The 16,630-nt window shown below is 51.5% G+C and overlaps 5 protein-coding genes across 5 annotated transcripts; 2 read left to right on the top strand and 3 right to left on the bottom strand.

Moving 5' to 3' along the window:
* Nucleotides 1-550: 550 nt before the first annotated feature.
* Nucleotides 551-1,410, top strand: UCRPA7_4102 (putative dj-1 family protein; the record flags this gene model as incomplete). Its single annotated transcript, XM_007916634.1, has 3 exons — nucleotides 551-566; nucleotides 657-1,159; nucleotides 1,252-1,410. The coding sequence occupies 3 exons, from the start codon at nucleotides 551-553 to the stop codon at nucleotides 1,408-1,410; spliced, it is 678 nt and encodes a 225-aa protein (XP_007914825.1).
* A 115-nt stretch (nucleotides 1,411-1,525) lies between these two features.
* Nucleotides 1,526-2,575, bottom strand: UCRPA7_4101 (putative nad dependent epimerase protein; the record flags this gene model as incomplete). Its single annotated transcript, XM_007916657.1, has 1 exon — nucleotides 1,526-2,575. One exon carries the CDS (start codon nucleotides 2,573-2,575, stop codon nucleotides 1,526-1,528), a length of 1,050 nt encoding a protein of 349 aa, XP_007914848.1.
* Nucleotides 2,576-6,646: 4,071 nt separating this feature from the next.
* UCRPA7_4100 (putative glyceraldehyde-3-phosphate dehydrogenase protein) lies at nucleotides 6,647-7,834 on the top strand (the record flags this gene model as incomplete). The annotated part of the gene is made up of 3 exons (XM_007916641.1): nucleotides 6,647-6,772; nucleotides 6,886-7,570; nucleotides 7,632-7,834. The coding sequence occupies 3 exons, from the start codon at nucleotides 6,647-6,649 to the stop codon at nucleotides 7,832-7,834; spliced, it is 1,014 nt and encodes a 337-aa protein (XP_007914832.1).
* Nucleotides 7,835-8,528: 694 nt separating this feature from the next.
* Nucleotides 8,529-8,813, bottom strand: UCRPA7_4099 (putative serine arginine repetitive matrix protein 1 protein; the record flags this gene model as incomplete). Its single annotated transcript, XM_007916632.1, has 1 exon — nucleotides 8,529-8,813. The coding sequence occupies one exon, from the start codon at nucleotides 8,811-8,813 to the stop codon at nucleotides 8,529-8,531; it is 285 nt and encodes a 94-aa protein (XP_007914823.1).
* Nucleotides 8,814-12,924: 4,111 nt separating this feature from the next.
* Nucleotides 12,925-15,385, bottom strand: UCRPA7_4098 (putative histone deacetylase protein; the record flags this gene model as incomplete). The annotated part of the gene is made up of 5 exons (XM_007916652.1): nucleotides 12,925-13,241; nucleotides 13,296-13,470; nucleotides 13,543-13,635; nucleotides 13,685-13,748; nucleotides 13,806-15,385. 5 exons carry the CDS (start codon nucleotides 15,383-15,385, stop codon nucleotides 12,925-12,927), a joined length of 2,229 nt encoding a protein of 742 aa, XP_007914843.1.
* Between the last annotated feature and the right edge of the window lie 1,245 nt (nucleotides 15,386-16,630).

The raw sequence follows: 16,630 nt of genomic DNA, 5'->3' as shown, positions 1-16,630 counted from the left end.
AAAAGAATCAAAGTCCGGACAACTAGGACGCTGTGACTAATCTCGCTTTGGGATCCTCGGACTTGAGGACTCTGCCCGCTCTGGCTTTGCCAAGGTTCGCTGGCAGGCCACATGAGCGATGGAGAATATAATGCCGTTTCTGAACTTGCTCATACCTGAGTGCGGTCTGTATTGGCGGGCCGGAACCCGCCTGATGGCCATTGCGAACGCGGCTTTCCTGCCAAAGGATTCACCAGCGAATAACTTCAGCGGAGAAATATGCTCAAAGATGCTCGGTCTAAAGCACTATGGCACTCGGCTAGGTACGATGTCGCTAAGTGTTGAAAGGCGTTCAAGTGAATAGCCCAGACTTATCTTCATAATACATATTGTGGATCTTGGAATGTGCCTCGTCTCGGAACATATCTCTTCAAGTATTTATATCTACCAGTACCCTGAAGTTGTCAAGGAAGGAGGTCAAATAGTATGGCCGAGAATACGTTTCCTTGCCTTCACAATGGCCAAGATCTTCTGCTCCTTATTCGCGAAAGCCCTCGCTATACTATCCATCATGCATCTAGTTCACGGTAAGACACAACTGTTGGATTTGGTGACCCAATAATTTCATTTGATATCCAGGTCTACACTGGAAATGGGTAAACCTAACATGAATAAAGGGGATTGCGCCGCAGCCAAACCAAAGAACTATGGCATCGTTCTTCTAAGAGCATTTGACGGCATGGATATCTTTGGACCCATTGACGCTCTCCAGCTGCTTGCACACTGGCAGCAGCTGAACCTGTATCTCATTGCGGACACACTCGATCCGGTGACAAGTGAGCCTGCAGCAGCAGCCATGAACCTGTTCAACTCCAGCTTCTGGCCGGAGGTTTTGCCCACCCACACCTACGACACGGCGCCGGACCTGGACGTGCTGATTCTCCCCGGCGGGCCCAGCGTTCGGGCTCCGAATCTCAATAGCACATACGACTTCATCGCCCAAAGGTATCCCACTCTCAAGTATCTGATCACGATTTGCACTGGTGCAGGCCTGGCTGCCAAGGCTGGCGTATTAGACGGCAAGCGAGCTACTACGAACAAGTCCGCATGGGCTACGATACTGGCCATGGGCCTGAACGTGAAATGGGTGTCGCCGGCGCGATGGGTTGTGGATGGTAATGTATGGACGTCGTCAGGGGTAAGATGCCTCTAATCAATCACAGCGTGGAAATAACGACTTCGAATGACTGATTTCTGTTCCTCGTGCTTTAGGTCACAGCTGGGTTGGATTTGATCTTCGAGTTCATCAAGAATATATATAGCCAGGAGGATGCCGACAAGATTGCGGGCATGATGGAGTATGAACGGCACACAGACCCGAGCTGGGACCCGTTTGCAGCTTACTTCAACGTCACGCCAACAGGAAACTAACTTTATATCAATGAACTGCACTTTTAAGTGAAGCGATGGCTCTGAATTATTGTTATAGTTCACCGTGGACTGTTGACCTCGTAGACCGAGCTCTTGCTACTGCTGCACGTCAACTCTATGCAGCCGTGACCTTACCCTTGGTCAGCTTCTCAGCTTCAAGAAGCTCTAAAAACGAGTCTCTCATTGACACATTAAGCGGCGTATACGTGATGCCCAACATCTTCTCCGCCTTGCTTGCATCAAGGCTGTAAACCGACTTCGCTTCCTCCCATCCACCGCCAGGCGTCCCCTCTGGAATGCGGCTCCTCAACTCGAGGAGCTCCTCACGAGCAGCATCCGCGGCACTCTGGTAGTCGAAGTGGCTGCCGACCAGAAACCGATGGCCAGCCGCCTCCGGGTGTTCAAAGGCGGCGATATGGATCTTGGCAACGTCTCGAACGTCAACAAAGGCGGCAAAGTCTGTCGTTGGGATCTTGTCCGCGTCCATTAAAGCCCACAGCTGGGAGGTGGACTGATTTAGGTTGTCGATGCTGGCTAGAGGCGGAACATGAGGACCGAATATCCAGGCTGGGTTGATCACAACGTGAGAAAATGAAGGGCTCTCTGTTTTCATCCAGTCCCACATGGCTTTCTCTGACAGTGCCTTCGAGGCGATATACGATACTGCACCCCAGTCCGCAGCAGCTCCTGCTTCATAGGTCAAAGGACACCAGTCCTCCTCAGTGTATATATACCCGGGACGAAATCCCTGAGTGACGTCCAGGTTGGCTGCGAAAGACGATGTTGTTACCACTCGACGTACTGAACTTCCATAACGCTTCACCGCTTCGAGAATGGCGATGGCGCCATTAATCGCCGGATCAAGCATATCCTGTTTCTTGTCTGCGATCTCGAACATGAAAGGGGAGGCGGTATGAATGACGCCAGTTACGCTGCTGTCTAGTGCCCCTTCGTATGACTCGGGCTTCGTAATATCGTCGACAATGGACACGGAGAACATGGGGCCGTATTGTGAAAAGGTCTCCTCGAGCTTGGCAACGCTTGACTTGCTCCGCACAGTTCCCTTGACATGGTAAGAGTTCTCCAACGCAAGCTTGATGATATGTCCCGCTGCGTAGCCATTGGCTCCGGTGACGAGAAGTGTTTGAACAGAATGGGGAGACATGGCGTAGAGGGCCTCTGGGATCTGAATAGGAAGAGTACTAGATTGGACAATTGTTCAGATCATAGAAGCAAAATGAATTAAGAAAGAAGAACATAATTCAATAGGGACTAGTGTGCCTTAAAAAGACACACTTCATCGACCTTCGCCTTGAACTCGTCATAATATCTCGCACTGAAGAGCCTTTTTAGGATACAACTGAAAGGAGAAGATAACACTAGATCAATGATCAGCAGGGCGCTATGTAAGCATAGCCTGCCTGCCGTCGACCGCGATGATATGCTTTCGATGGGCATTATTGCAGTGTGTACGAACGATGAGGATGACAATTAGAGGAGCTCCACTTGTTATTGGCTGCCACGCGCCTCAAGGTTCCTAATTAGGAAAAATGTTCGAACAATTATGCATGACGAGGTGACGAACAACCCTTACTCATGTTAGTAGGGATTAAGAAAAGACGAACCGACAACTGACTACTGGCCTTCATAGCGGCCGATGGGCGGCCGACTATGCAATGTTCCGAGCACCGGGAATCCGCCAAGGCGGCACGGGCAGCGTCAGCTCACGGCGGACGGCGGAGGAACATGCAGGGCACTCAACCCGTCTGTGTATCCGTCTCACGAACACTTGGATCAAACCCGACAGAATCTTCGGCCTCCTTATCGGGCTTTGAAAGGCAAAGCTCCTGAGCTCCTTAAACGACCAAAAGAGGGAAAGTAATGAAACGGCTCTGTCAATATAGCTCCTTGCATTGTAAGTCGGGGGCATTAATGTGTCAATATGAAGCTGAGTTTGCACTTGCTATTGCTTCATATCACTAACTGTGTGTACCTGACACAACTCTTCTATATAGAAGATGAGAAGAAATTTCAACTTTGAGGCACATCAGCAGTCAACAACGAAAGAAGGGTTAGTGAAGCTTGAAAGAATACTTTCCAGTCCACAGAAGAAAAAGAAAGGTGCGGGCTGAATGGTAGGAACCGAGAGAAGAGAATGACGAGATCCTTATCAATGTAGAAGACAAAAACTGCCAACACACGTGCTGGCTGTAAAGTCCGATCGCACTTGAGTATCGTCGCCAGAAGCAGAGATCAAATGTCAGACTCTTGTTGACGAGGGTATAACCACATCATAAAAACGGATAAGAAAAATGGCCTGGGTAATTGTTTTCCGTTGGACATCTTTGATGTCGGACCGAAGCCGGAATTACCCTCCGGTTACCAGAAGACGCCGGTCGGTAACCAGCACGTCGAAGATCCAAACTCGAGTAGTTGGACACCATGTGAGGGCCGGAGCATACGAAGATGACAGTGAAGTAGCAGTATCAGGAGAAGGGAAGCATAGGAGAAAGGTGAGGTTGAGCAGATATGCTGATGAAATTGTGGGAAAGCAAGCGTAAGAAAAACCATCAGCTTGCATCGCCTGACATGACATATTTAGGTGATCATGACTTCTCAGAGCGTTGTAATTGCGAAAGGCTCTAGACCAGCCTCATAGTACTTGTCCAGTCACTTGAAATCCCTCGGGCAAGCTGCAGGCTTAATAGCGTAGTGTGAGTTTTATAAGAACGCTCGCATTGCCTCAGCAGTGCCTGGCCGACATCTGATAATTTTTTACAAGACTTCAGACCGGAGAGCAAGCTGTTCCGTATAAGGTGCTGTTCCAAGGAGTCGGCTCCGGAGCTGACGTTTTGTACCAACTGGTATAAAAGATCTAGAGCGACAAAAGAATAGGAATATAGAGAGGTGCTTGGCGCAGACTGACTACCTCATGCCTACAGAGGAAGTCTTGGAATGGCCGGATTATCTGCAGATCAACAGAGGGAAGTGCATGGTCGAGGCGCACACCAAGATTCCGGAACGTGGCGTGACCATGGAAGAAGTTTCACGGTCCGATTGGGTACGCGGGATTGTGGCCGTTGAACTGCGAGCCTTCGCCGTAGTGGCCGGCTCATGGTGGCACTTACACCAGGAGATCCGGCCACTCGTACCCCCTTTTCCCATCAGATTGCCTGGTTCCTTTCCGCCATCAATGAACAAGCAAACAGCCGGGACGAGCCTAGGGAGGTTATGCGGAGATCGGGTATGTTAAGTCAATACACCTCGGGTAAACATCTAGAGAGCTCCACTATGGCGAGAATAAGGCTGAGGAGCTGGGGCCTGGTACAACCGAAGTTATCGTAGTCTATCACATCGTAGCCGCGACGCCCCGTATCCTGCCGGAGGTTATTTTCGTGAGATCCGTCCTACCCCGGACTAGCTGATAATCAGGTACTCAACGAGATACCAATGAATGGAGAGGCCTCAGAGAAGCTAGAGGACATCTCGAGGCTGAAATCCACACCTCTCGCTTAGCGGGGTGCAGTTGCGCGAGCCATATTCTGCCCATCAAAGCGAAACGTGCTGTTGCTTTGTCGACCTGCGATACGAGGTAGAATGACTGATCCTAAAGTACGGGCTCCGGCGAACCCTGGCGGTCCTCGCTGAATTATAGGGTAAGGAGTGCAAATGTAGGGCTCCGTTATCGAGGTACCAGATGATACAGGATGAGTACATCGGACGATTGGGGAGCAGTCTAGCCCTACTTCGATATCATCAGGAACAAGACGCTTCAGCGTATGCATTGGTAGCTGTCTAACGGCGTCGCCTATAACACACACAGGATTAACTTGGTAGCGCTATGCGCCCCATCGCTCACGAAGGATTTATTTAATGCGGTTGAGTAGATAATCCCATGGCAGCATTACCAAAGCCTGTGGAAGGGGGCGAATCTTCACGTCATATCTGGAAGCGACGATGGCTGACATGCAACGGGAGTGACGGGAAGGTGCTTTGGGGCTGGAGGGGCAGATCCGAAGTTCCCCCATCAATGTAGCGAGGAAGTAGCGCACTATCAGGGTAAGGCAAGAAGAGGAACATGAATCGTCTTGGCACCGGCAACAGCGTCGAGGCCCCACCAGAGCAGACCTCAAACCCTGGTCGCAGTGATGCAATGCAGCAATTGGATGGAAGGCACGACTGGGCCGAGAAATTCAGACATGGCAATTGCGCAGAAGAAGCATCCCACCAGGGAGCCACCGTACTACGCAGGAAGTACCACGCTCATCCCACCACCCCACCAGAGGGGTCACCTTGAGCATCGACAGCTCAGGATTTTGCACAAATGTCACCAGAGCGAAGCGCAAGGGACCCTCTCTGTAATTCTCTGCCACCTCTTCTATGCAGTACATCGGTGTGCACAGTACTTTAGAAGAGATAGCTGGCAAGACTAGACTAGAGAAGAGTTTGCAGTAGTGGTCTGAAGAGAAGGTACGGCCGAGTTTAGTCCACTCTTTCCCATTTGCCTGACGTGACAATCGATATCATCATAATCACCCATCATAAAAAGAGAGCCCCTCGCCCACCCCCGCGCCCTTTCCTCGTCTATCGATTTTTTTTTTTTTGTTGTGGAAAGTCATCAACAATTCGATTTCAAATAACTCTCTCTTTCCCTCACCATCCGTGACCAGCGCAATTTTTAAAATCCCTCTTGCCGTGTCCACAGCTTCCCATTCCAATTAATCATCACATTCTCTCAGGTAAGCACCGAACATAGCACCGTTGCCCCGTTAAAACAAGAGTCGAGTCACCGAGAGGAGTCGGCCAAAAGCTGTTTGGCTTGGTTTGGCCTGCCTGCCCGTGTCCGTGCCACTGTCATTTCCAAAATTGCCCCTCCAAGAAGCACCAACCAAGCAACAAACAGAGCCCGCTCTGCACTCTGCACGGCGTGTCCAGACCCCTCAACACCTCAACCTACCCCGCCTGAACCGGAGCTTCAGCCAATAATTATCACGCACTTTCCACGCAGCAGCAACCTTAGCACTCGGGTTGGCACTGACTGGACCAGCCTGGGCTGAGACCTGAACCCTGAGGGCTTAAAAAACCTCTCATCCCTCCCGTCTTGTTACATCTTGATATTTTCCTCCTCCCTCTCTCAAACAACAAACAGCTCTTTTTTCTCGCAGTCTTCCTATCCACTCTCACACTCTTCACTTTTGAAAAGAAAATACAAGCTCACACCTAAGAAACAGCAAACATGGCTATCAAGGTCGGCATCAACGGATTTGGCCGTATCGGCCGTATCGTCTTCCGCAATGCTGTTGAGAAGGACGATGTCGAGATTGTTGCCTGCAACGATCCCTTCATTGAGCCTCACTACGCTGTAAGTTCAATCCCCCCACGCCTTTCCCGCCTTCGACAGGCTGTGTTTGCAGCTATCGCACCTTGTGAGGCAAACATTGTAGCTGACAAGATGCTTTCTTTCGCTCCCCGCAGGCCTACATGCTCAAGTATGACTCCACACACGGTAACTTTAAGGGCGAAGTCTCCGTCGATGGCGCCGACCTGGTCGTCAACGGCAAGAAGGTGAAGTTCTTCACCGAGCGTGACCCCGCCAACATCCCCTGGGGATCCACCGGCGCTGAGTACATCGTCGAGTCCACCGGTGTCTTCACCACCATCGACAAGGCCAAGGCTCATCTCAAGGGCGGTGCCAAGAAGGTCATCATCTCTGCCCCCTCAGCCGATGCCCCCATGTACGTGATGGGCGTCAACGAGGACAAGTACGACGGCAGCGCCGACGTTATCTCAAACGCCTCGTGCACCACCAACTGCTTGGCTCCCCTGGCCAAGGTTGTTCACGACAACTTCACCATCATTGAGGGTCTGATGACCACCGTCCACTCCTACACTGCCACCCAGAAGACCGTTGACGGTCCCTCCGCGAAGGACTGGCGTGGTGGCCGTGGTGCTGCTCAGAACATCATCCCCAGCAGCACTGGTGCCGCCAAGGCCGTCGGCAAGGTCATTCCTGACCTCAACGGCAAGCTGACCGGCATGTCCATGCGTGTTCCCACATCCAACGTCTCCGTCGTCGACCTGACTGCCCGCATTGAGAAGCCTGCCAGCTACGACGAGATCAAGGCCGCCATCAAGGCCGCCTCCGAGGGTCCTCTCAAGGGTGAGTTTTCCTGCTCCTCAACCTATCCAGTTTTGAAACGTTTTGCTAACATTCTCTTCAGGCATCTTGGGCTACACCGAGGACGATGTCGTCTCCAGCGACATGAACGGCAACCCCAACTCCTCCATCTTCGATGCCAAGGCCGGTATCTCCCTGAACAAGAACTTCGTCAAGCTTGTTTCCTGGTACGACAACGAGTGGGGCTACTCCCGACGTGTCCTGGACCTCCTTGCCTACGTCGCCAAGGTCGATGCTGGCAAATAAACTGCCTGGAGCAACATGTGTGAACAAAGCTCCTTCATTGCAATGTGCGGTTCTTTCGGACAGGATGGGTTATGAGAACGGTCACCTGGTAGCTTTGGTAGTATGAATATAAACAAATTAGAACGCAATGTTTTTTATCAAATCCTACATTGATTGTGTTATGCTTCAAATGTTGGCGTCTGTGCTTGCGGCCACCCCAACCTCCATTGGTTTGGCGTGTGGCAACGATGTGGCTAAGCCTGATCTGGCGAGATCCCTGACATGGCAGGTCAAAAAGTCACTTCACGCAGTGCAATACTACAGATTGGTTTCGCAGTTCATATTTCATTATGTCTACCATAATCTATGGTTGATGGAATCTATCCATCCTCGGAATATCCTGCTGGCTAGAGGGTATCGTCAAGCAGAATGGCCTCATTTCATGCAACCTGCTGATACGACCTGAACGCCCTGTGCAATGTGTGTGAATGTCTAATAAGACTGTTTGTGTGTGTGTTTGTTGAATGGAGGCTCGAGATCGATCCATTCGGCGGGCTGGGGGGATCCTGTTGGGGCATGATAGCAAATATCCTGTGGGCTCTAGCCACTAATTGTACAGTGATGATACAAGTTAATTTTTGTTTTTTTTTGTTTTTGTTTTTGGGTGCTGTTTTGTCTTCTTCATCCGTCGTATCGTTTGTCTCTCTTCTCGGCCTTAGAAGGCGGCACCGCCCATGCCCTCGCCAGCGATATTCTTCAGGCTCTTCTCGCTGAGGTCGCTCTTGAGCTCGAACGCCTTGCTCTCGCGCTCGAGCTTGTCCCACAGGCGCAAGCTCTTGCGGAGCTTCTCCTCCTTGGCCTTGGACTCCTCACGGATGCGCTCCTCCTCCTCCTTGAGGCGGCGGTGGTGCGGCTCCAGCTCCTTGGTGACGCCTGTGGTGAGCGGAGTCAGGGACGGGTCGATCTTGCCGCCGGGAATTATGACGGGCATGCTGGACATGAGGTTCTGAGCGAGCGTCGGACGCGAGGCGCCCTGCTGGGCGGCGGGGCCCGTGGGCGGGTTGAATGGCTTGGAGGCGAGAGATGGAGAGCCAGTAATGGATGATGTAGAGCCGGCACGGGGACCGGTAGGAATCCCGCCAGCAGCAGAAGGTTGCGGAGCTGGAGATGTGGAAGGGCCTGAATGACGGGCGGGTAGCTGACCCCATCCACCGCGGCCACCTCGTGGTGTAAAGCCACCACCACGCGGTGCGACATAGCCCCTTGGTCCAGCAGGTGGGACAGTAGGACTAGTAGTGTCCTGGCGAGACTGTGAGGCGGTAGTCTGAGATTGAGAATGTCGGCCAGTTAGGCCGGGAGAAGCGACTGGTGTGCTAAAATTTCTCGCAGCGCTGGGGCCAGTTGGGGGAGGACGCAGGGCGGCAGGACCACGAGGGGGTGATCTAGCGGGGGTTGATATGTGATCTGTAGATTTGGGGGTCATGGTTCTGGTGGGTACATTGTTTGAGGAGGCTGCGGGTGCAGGAGATCGTGAGATGGGTGATTGAGGTCGCGATCTATCCTCGCGGCCTCTGCGGGAGCTGGGGCGTGGCGAGGAGATGCGCGAGGCTGAGCGAGAGGTGATGTTGGAAGAGATACCAGATTCTCTCGGCAGAGGAGATGCCCTTCTGTAGGACGAACCTGGCCCATATCTATCATCGCGACGGTCCGCACTACGAGACCTCGGACGGTATGAGCCCCCACGGGGACCAGCGGGCGGCGATCGTCTGTAAGGAGAACGATTCCGGTCTCTCCGGTCCCTGTCAAATGGCGAACGTGATCTACGTCTGCGAAAAATGTGAGCATTCTCATTAAAGGGTTAGAAAATAGGGTTTTACCTCATATCTCTCGAATCATAATCTCGACGGGGAGATCTGGCTCGGTCATCGCGTCGTGGAGATGAGTAGCGAGGCGGCGAGCGTCGGGGGCTACGTCTTGGGGAACCGCGTCTAGGTGGGGTTCGTGCTCGACTACGGCTCCTATCGCGTCGGCGCCAGGTCTCACCGCCGTCTCGAGAACGGTCTCGACCTCGATATCGATCACCACTACGCGAACGACGTCTTGGAGACCGATTTGGAACGTAACTATCGCTCCCGCCCGGTGGGGTTCGACCTCTATCCCTGTCACGATCTCTATCCCGATCTCGGTCTCTGAGAGGGCTTCTAGCTCTGCGAGGTGACCTGTCACGGTTGAATGGTCTGTAGGACTCTCCGGCGCCGTATCGAGTGACTTCACCGTCTTCGTATCTAGTTACAATGGTGTTAGTTGCCCGTTTCGTACGCTTCAGCTTTCGTGAGCTAACGACACTTGTGTACGGCTCATGTCTATAAGACTGTCTGAGTTTGGAAGCAACATGCTGGCGGCGCGGAGAAACACGAGGTGCTGGGTTACACAACGGGGAGGACATGGTAAGGTCGATGATCACAGGCGGCGGTGTTGGAGACAGTGTGAGATCGATGATGATGGGCTGGGTAGCCTGGTCAGCCTGCTCGACTCCCTCGTCGTGATTATGAGCTCTCTGTTCGTTCAACAAAGGGCCTGGACTATCCGGCGCGTATGTAGGAGAATCTATCATGTCGACCTCCGGTGATTCCTCAACCTCGTAATACCCGTCCTCTGTGCCGTAGGCCTGAGCATTGTGAGTATGATTCACATTGTTTTGAGTAAGGTCTAGCTGGACATCGCCGTTCGGGTAAGGCGCGCCGAAGTCTTCATGTCCCTGAGTACCATAGTTGGGAGCATCATGACACTCATTCTGTTGACCCAGGATGTTGGGATTGAGATATCTAGATTCCTGAGCACTATGATTCGCGTTTCTGACGAGCGGAATATCTCGGATTGGGAAAGGTGGACTGAAGGCTAGATATCTCCGAGCTAATTCCCTCTGAGCATCGTCATCCAAGCCATCATAGATATGGGTTCTCTGGCTAGGAGAAGGTCGGCTGCTGGCACCATGGTCCTGAGCATCGTAATACTGAGCAGTATACCTCGAAACGGGTGGAACGGGGCCCATCTGAGGCGTTGGACCACGAATCTGAGCTTCAGCACTTGAAAAAGGTGGACCGAAAGCAGAATAGGAGGTTGATCCATGGGCTTGGGCGCCAGGGTAAGAGAAGTCCTGAGGCGCATGATGGATTCCAGGACCATGTGACACCGATGGGAGCTGCTGGGATGTGTAGCCTGATGATTCTGAAGTCCTGGGAGATGATTGTGGCTCCGGAACGGTAGATGACGAGCGAGTACCAGAAAGATCGATGATCTCAACCGTAGAGGGAGTCGAGACAGGCTCAGGGGCGATTGTCACTGTCACAGGATCCTCAGGAGTCTGCTCCTCCTCGTAGTATTTCGACCAGTGGGCTGGAACACCGGCAGTGGGGGGCTCGAGTGGTTGGAGAAGGAGGTTCAGGGGGATGCCGCCATTTGTGAAGGGAACGTACCCAGGCTGATTGAGCCACTGCGGCGGAGGAGTATCGGCTACTCGAGCAGTGTGGATGTAGGTAGAAGTATCGGTTGCATTGACGACTGGAGCTCGCTTGTTCGCGGCGGTCTTATTCGCCTAGGGTAAAACCTCAGGCGCAAAAAGCGAAGTCTTTGGATCGTCGTAGCGTCTGATAGGGGGATGAGAGATCACCTCCCCTTTCTGAGAAGCTGAGTTATTGTGCGCCTTGTTGACAGGAGCTTCACTCTTCATGGAAGCTGTCTTCTCCCAAGGCAGAACTTCCGGCGCGAAGAGTGAGGTAGCCGGGTCATCGTAACGTCTGATGGGAGGATCAAAGCTGTCCTTCCCATCCTTGTTGGCGCAATTGTTCATGGAAGTATCGACAGATGTAGAGGTGAGTGGCTCGTGGTTTTCATTGGCAGCTTGCTTCGCGAAAGCCAAGGGTTCTGGCGCAGAGAGCGATATTGCCAGATCCTCGCGGCGGCTGATGGGAGGCTGAGACAACTCTTTGGATTTGCCCTGGTTTCTGTCCAAGGACTTCTCCTCCCCGTCGGTGTATAGCTTTCTGAGGTTCGTTCTGGCTCTGCGACGCAATGGATCGTGGCGTCCTGGTCTACGAACGCTCCCGCCGTTGGCGGCCATTTCGTGAGAGCCATCTTCGTCGTCGTCGCAGTCCTGAATCGCGTGGTCCTTGGGTCGCGGGACCGGAGGGTAACGCAAGCCCCACGGCATCTTGTTGAGTTTGAGGTGAGGTAGGTAGGAAGATTCGGAAGGTGATTTGGGTAGCTAGAAGGTGGTATTTGGGGTTTCTCGCAAATGATAGCTGCTCTGGAAAGTTCCAAGAGCTGAAGGTCGGATTGTTTGAGGAAAAGTTCGGAAATGGAGTTGTGGTGGTGTTGGAAGTTGCTCCAAGGAAATGAGGTCGGGGGGTTGTGGGAGGTGGAGGGGGAAAGTCATGGCAAAAACAATAGGAACAATGGGGATGAGTAACAATACTGACCTTCTGCTGCGCTCGCGATCCATCTTGTGTGGTCGTCTGAACAGCACTTGGCTGTTTTCTATCAGAGTCGTGAAGTTGATCTGAGGAGGATATCAAATGCTCCTCAGATTCCCTTCAGACGCGACTCACCCCAGGGAAATATTTTCGGGGGGGAATTTTCCCGAGCCGGTTCTTATCGATAAGTTCAACTTACTACCCTACCCCCTGTCAGCATCCATCGCCTAGGGTGTACATACCCCTGTACATACAAGTCACATCTGATATTCCCTTCCTGAACAGATTGGACATGGAAGTGAAAAAATGAGTAAAAATACGATGTAAAAATCATTTCCAACGCTTGAAATTATTGAAGATGGCCTGTTCGTATATATCTTACTGTATTGCAAAGACTGACTTCGTTTCTATCAAACAAGACAAGCATCATGATCGAGCAATCGATGGGGATTATGGCAAGCAGGAGAGTGCAAACATGGTATATAGCTAACCTGTCCTACCTTGATGGATTTCACCGTGCTATCCTCGTAATGCAACATTGCTATAACTTACATACATCAGCTCTGGACATCATGCAACCGAGACTTCTTGCCATTCAGTTGCTCCATTAATTGGTCGTCCCCTGTCACAGGTCACTTCTCAATTGACCTTATCCTCCTCAGTAGTGTCTCCATGGCCATCCACAACACGGTCCAAGATCCAGTTGTAGACTTCGCCAGCATGTGCTCTCATCATACGATTGAGGCCATGATGCGGACTATGCACCACGGCGCCAAAGCGCTTCTTCGACACCTTTCGGGTCAGGTCCGAGTCGTTCCAGCATGCGTGATCGTCAGCAACGAAGACGCGCGAATTTTCCTTGTACCATGAAGATAGCTCTTGGTCAACATCAGACTTTACAGGACGTAGCGTGCCATTTACAAAGTTGACAACTCCGGAGATTCTTGATTTGCAATCTGAAGCGGATGTTAGGAAGCCAAACACGAGAATCACGGGTAGCGCAAGCATACCTCTGCTTATCAGGAGCGTCTTAACTCCAAGATAAGCGAAACCAACTCCCATGAGGAAGATCTCCTCAACGTTGTCCCAGAGCTGCAGATAATTATCCCATATGTAGCATACGAGCTCCTGTATCTGCAGCTGCATCGCTCTCTCATCTGTTCGTTGAGTGAATGGATCCGTATCCTGTTGTGTCATTCGGTTAGATCAAGCGAGGAAACTAACGGGAGTAACAATTCAGTAGCTTTCATGACTAACCTCCGGATGAGTGACATAATAAGGGATGTTGATGTCCATGACACCAAACTTCTGGGCCACAGCCCACTCGATATACTGTGTCACGCCGTCGGCCTGCCGCAATTAGTACGAAAGCAGAAAGAGCCAAAACATTCCAACTTACCACCCATCCATTATGAGCCTCGATAGAATTATCAAGCGAATCCGGCTGGGCAAGCAATGCGGGACTGTTGGTTGCAGTGTCAGCATAATATCCTCATCGTTCTCACTGTGCCGTCACGTACGGATCGTGAATGATCATTAGAAGTCTTCTCGATTCATGAACACCTCTAGTGATTAGAACCTGGTTCTCATAAGACTTGAAGAGCGTCTCTCTCTGGATGTAGAGCGGAATCATGCCGAAATTCTGGGACAGCATTTGCCGTTGATAAGTGCGAACAACGTCATGAAGACGAACTCCTCCGAGAGATTGAATGTCTTGGACATCAACGATGCCCGGTCTCATGCATTCCCAGTAGGGTGCTTGGTGTGCCTGTACCTTGGCGAGAAGTCTGGCCGCCTCCTTGTTGATCTTGGGTATTGTCATCATCGGCGGTGGCTCTCCCATCAAGGTTCTTGCAACAGCAACAGCAGATTGCGAGATGGCGCGCAGGTTGTATCCTCCCTCCAAGCAAACGGCCAATTTTCCGTTTGAAAGAGACATGAGCATGTGAGTCATGTGCGCATAACATGCTGGTGTGACGAAGCATCCGCCAAGCTCATCTCCGTCAGCTGCATCGAAACCAGCTGAAATGATTGTCAGATCCGGATTGAACTCTTGCGCGATGGGCATAATGATCTTCTGGAATGCAGCCATGTATTCACCATCGCCCATGCCTTGATCGTGCCAGCCAATGTTGACATTTCTTCCTAGGCCTGCACCCGTGCCGCAGTTTTCTATACCGCCGTCAGGTGTCATGGGGTTATCAGGTTTTCCTGGGTAAAAAGTGCCGTTGATGTAGACGTGAATGGAGATGTAGAGAATGTTAGGGTCGTTGTAGAACATGTTCTGCGTGCCGTTTCCATGATGGACGTCCCAGTCCAGGATGAGAATCTTCCTACATAAGTCAGGGAATTGTTGTTGACAGATCTTTGCTGCTATCGGAACATTGTTGAAGAGGCAGAAGCCCATAGGAGAGTCGAACTCTGCATGATGGCCTGGTGGACGGATGACTGCGAAGGCGTTCTTGACATTGCCATTGACAACGCTCTTGCATGTCTCAATGGCGCCGCCAGCAGAGATCAAAGCAGCAGGAAATGTCATCGAGCCAACATACAGTGAGTCCCTGCCAGAGTCAAGGATCTTGGTCAATCGGCGAAGATCCTGGGTGGTCTTGTTGTCCAGATCCTTCACCCATTCGTAGTGCTCTGGGCGATGAACAATACAAATCTCATCCTGGGTTGCTTCACGTGCCGGAATCCTCCACATGTACTGAGTCGGATTGGTATTAATGACATCAATCTCCTTCTCTGGAGGTCCGGAGTAGACAAGGCCATTTCTCTTGAACGCGTTCATGATGGCATCAATTCTTGAGGGATCCTCAGGATGATGAGGATTCGGACCGAAGTCGGCGTTGGCATGGAGCTTCATCCGAACATCGTAGCAGCAGCCCGTAGGAAGGAGACCCTTCCGTCGCAGGTCTTGAGGGTAGGCAGTGGGATCCTCTTCCTCCTCAGACTCATCAAGATCGCTTTGACCGTCAGGAGAGGCACTTTCGAGGCCCATGTCAAAGTCTCCAGAGTAGTGGAAACCATTCTGGGCAGAGTGACTATTGATGCGATGCTCCTCACCATCCATCACCACATCATTGTCGTTATCGTCCATGCTGGACAAACGACACACTGTTCTTCAACCTTAGAAAGCGAAAAATACGCCTCAAAGATGGTACAAACATGCACCTTGACAAAGAAAATCTCAAGGCGAATTTAGTTCTGTGATTGGTCAGTGTTTTGCTCGAAACCTCTCTGAGGTTAGTAAGGTCAATGTGAAGAGGTACGATTTTCGATGGGTGTCAACAGACCACACTGGCGAGCTGAATGCGAGAGATGAGAGACAAGTGCCTCACTGAGGAAGTGAATGTGTAAGATGAATGTTTTGAGGAAAATGAGGCGAAGATGATTCGAATATATGGGGATGTGTGTGGCACTGGCCTTGGTAGCCGTGGTATGTCGAGGTTGCAGCTCGAGTTTCGGGCTAAGACTCCCCTGTGATGCAAATTGGGGATTGGATGTTTACGTAGTGAGCAGTATTGACAACAGGGATAAAGACTGAGAGGAGATTGCACAATTTTTCTCGTTGTGCTAGAAAATACTCACGCTCTTTGTCTCGTGGCTGCGCTGTCGAGCCCGTGTTAGTCGTTGAGTCTCGGGGCTGTCTCTTAGATTTCGCTCCACGTTTGGTGGAAAACCGAGAAGAAACGGAGCGGGCCGGTGCAACGTGTCGTGTTAGAGCGTCTCCCCACTGCTGCTACAGAAAGTCGCTGCAGAGACGATTTATGCGAGGCATCGCATGCGCGCGAGACGCATGGAGAGAGGAGTGGCGGGCGTTTGTCAGGTGTTGGTGGTCAGGTCTATAAGTGTTGTGGTGAAGAGAAGGAGGCTAAGGCAGGTGTCAGTGAGGTGGATAAGATAGGCAAGGTTGGTTTTCCTGGCCTGCGAGCTGGACCTGCCGTCCACCCAAACTTTGGCCGTCCTGCAAGGTTCCGCGCTAACACTTGATGCGGCTTAAATTCCCCTATCCTAGATAGTACGGGACTACAATCGCATTACCATCAAGAACCACTTTCACCACTGCCAGATGATTTCACTGGGTGCTTTCGAGTGGTATTTTCATATTCATTGAGTAGAAGTGATTCGTAGTGATCCTTTTAAATAGTCCATATTTTGAAACAACTGCTGCTACAATTTGAATCCTCTCGAACGGATCTGCACGAGTCATGGTATCAAGAGGACATGCGGTGAATCCAAGACACTCGGCCTCTCTCAATGATTTCCGTTCATGGACAAACACAGGTGATGGCAAAGCATGAGTATTGTCAAATGCGAGCTGGATAAGGAATCCAGCACCTCT

This window comes from Phaeoacremonium minimum, assembly GCF_000392275.1.
Source record: "Phaeoacremonium minimum UCRPA7 unplaced genomic scaffold PA7_03_scaffold_324, whole genome shotgun sequence".
Taxonomy (NCBI): Eukaryota; Fungi; Ascomycota; class Sordariomycetes; order Togniniales; family Togniniaceae; genus Phaeoacremonium; species Phaeoacremonium minimum.
Note: the sequence above shows the minus strand (reverse complement) of the source record. Positions and strands in the feature narration are given on the sequence as shown.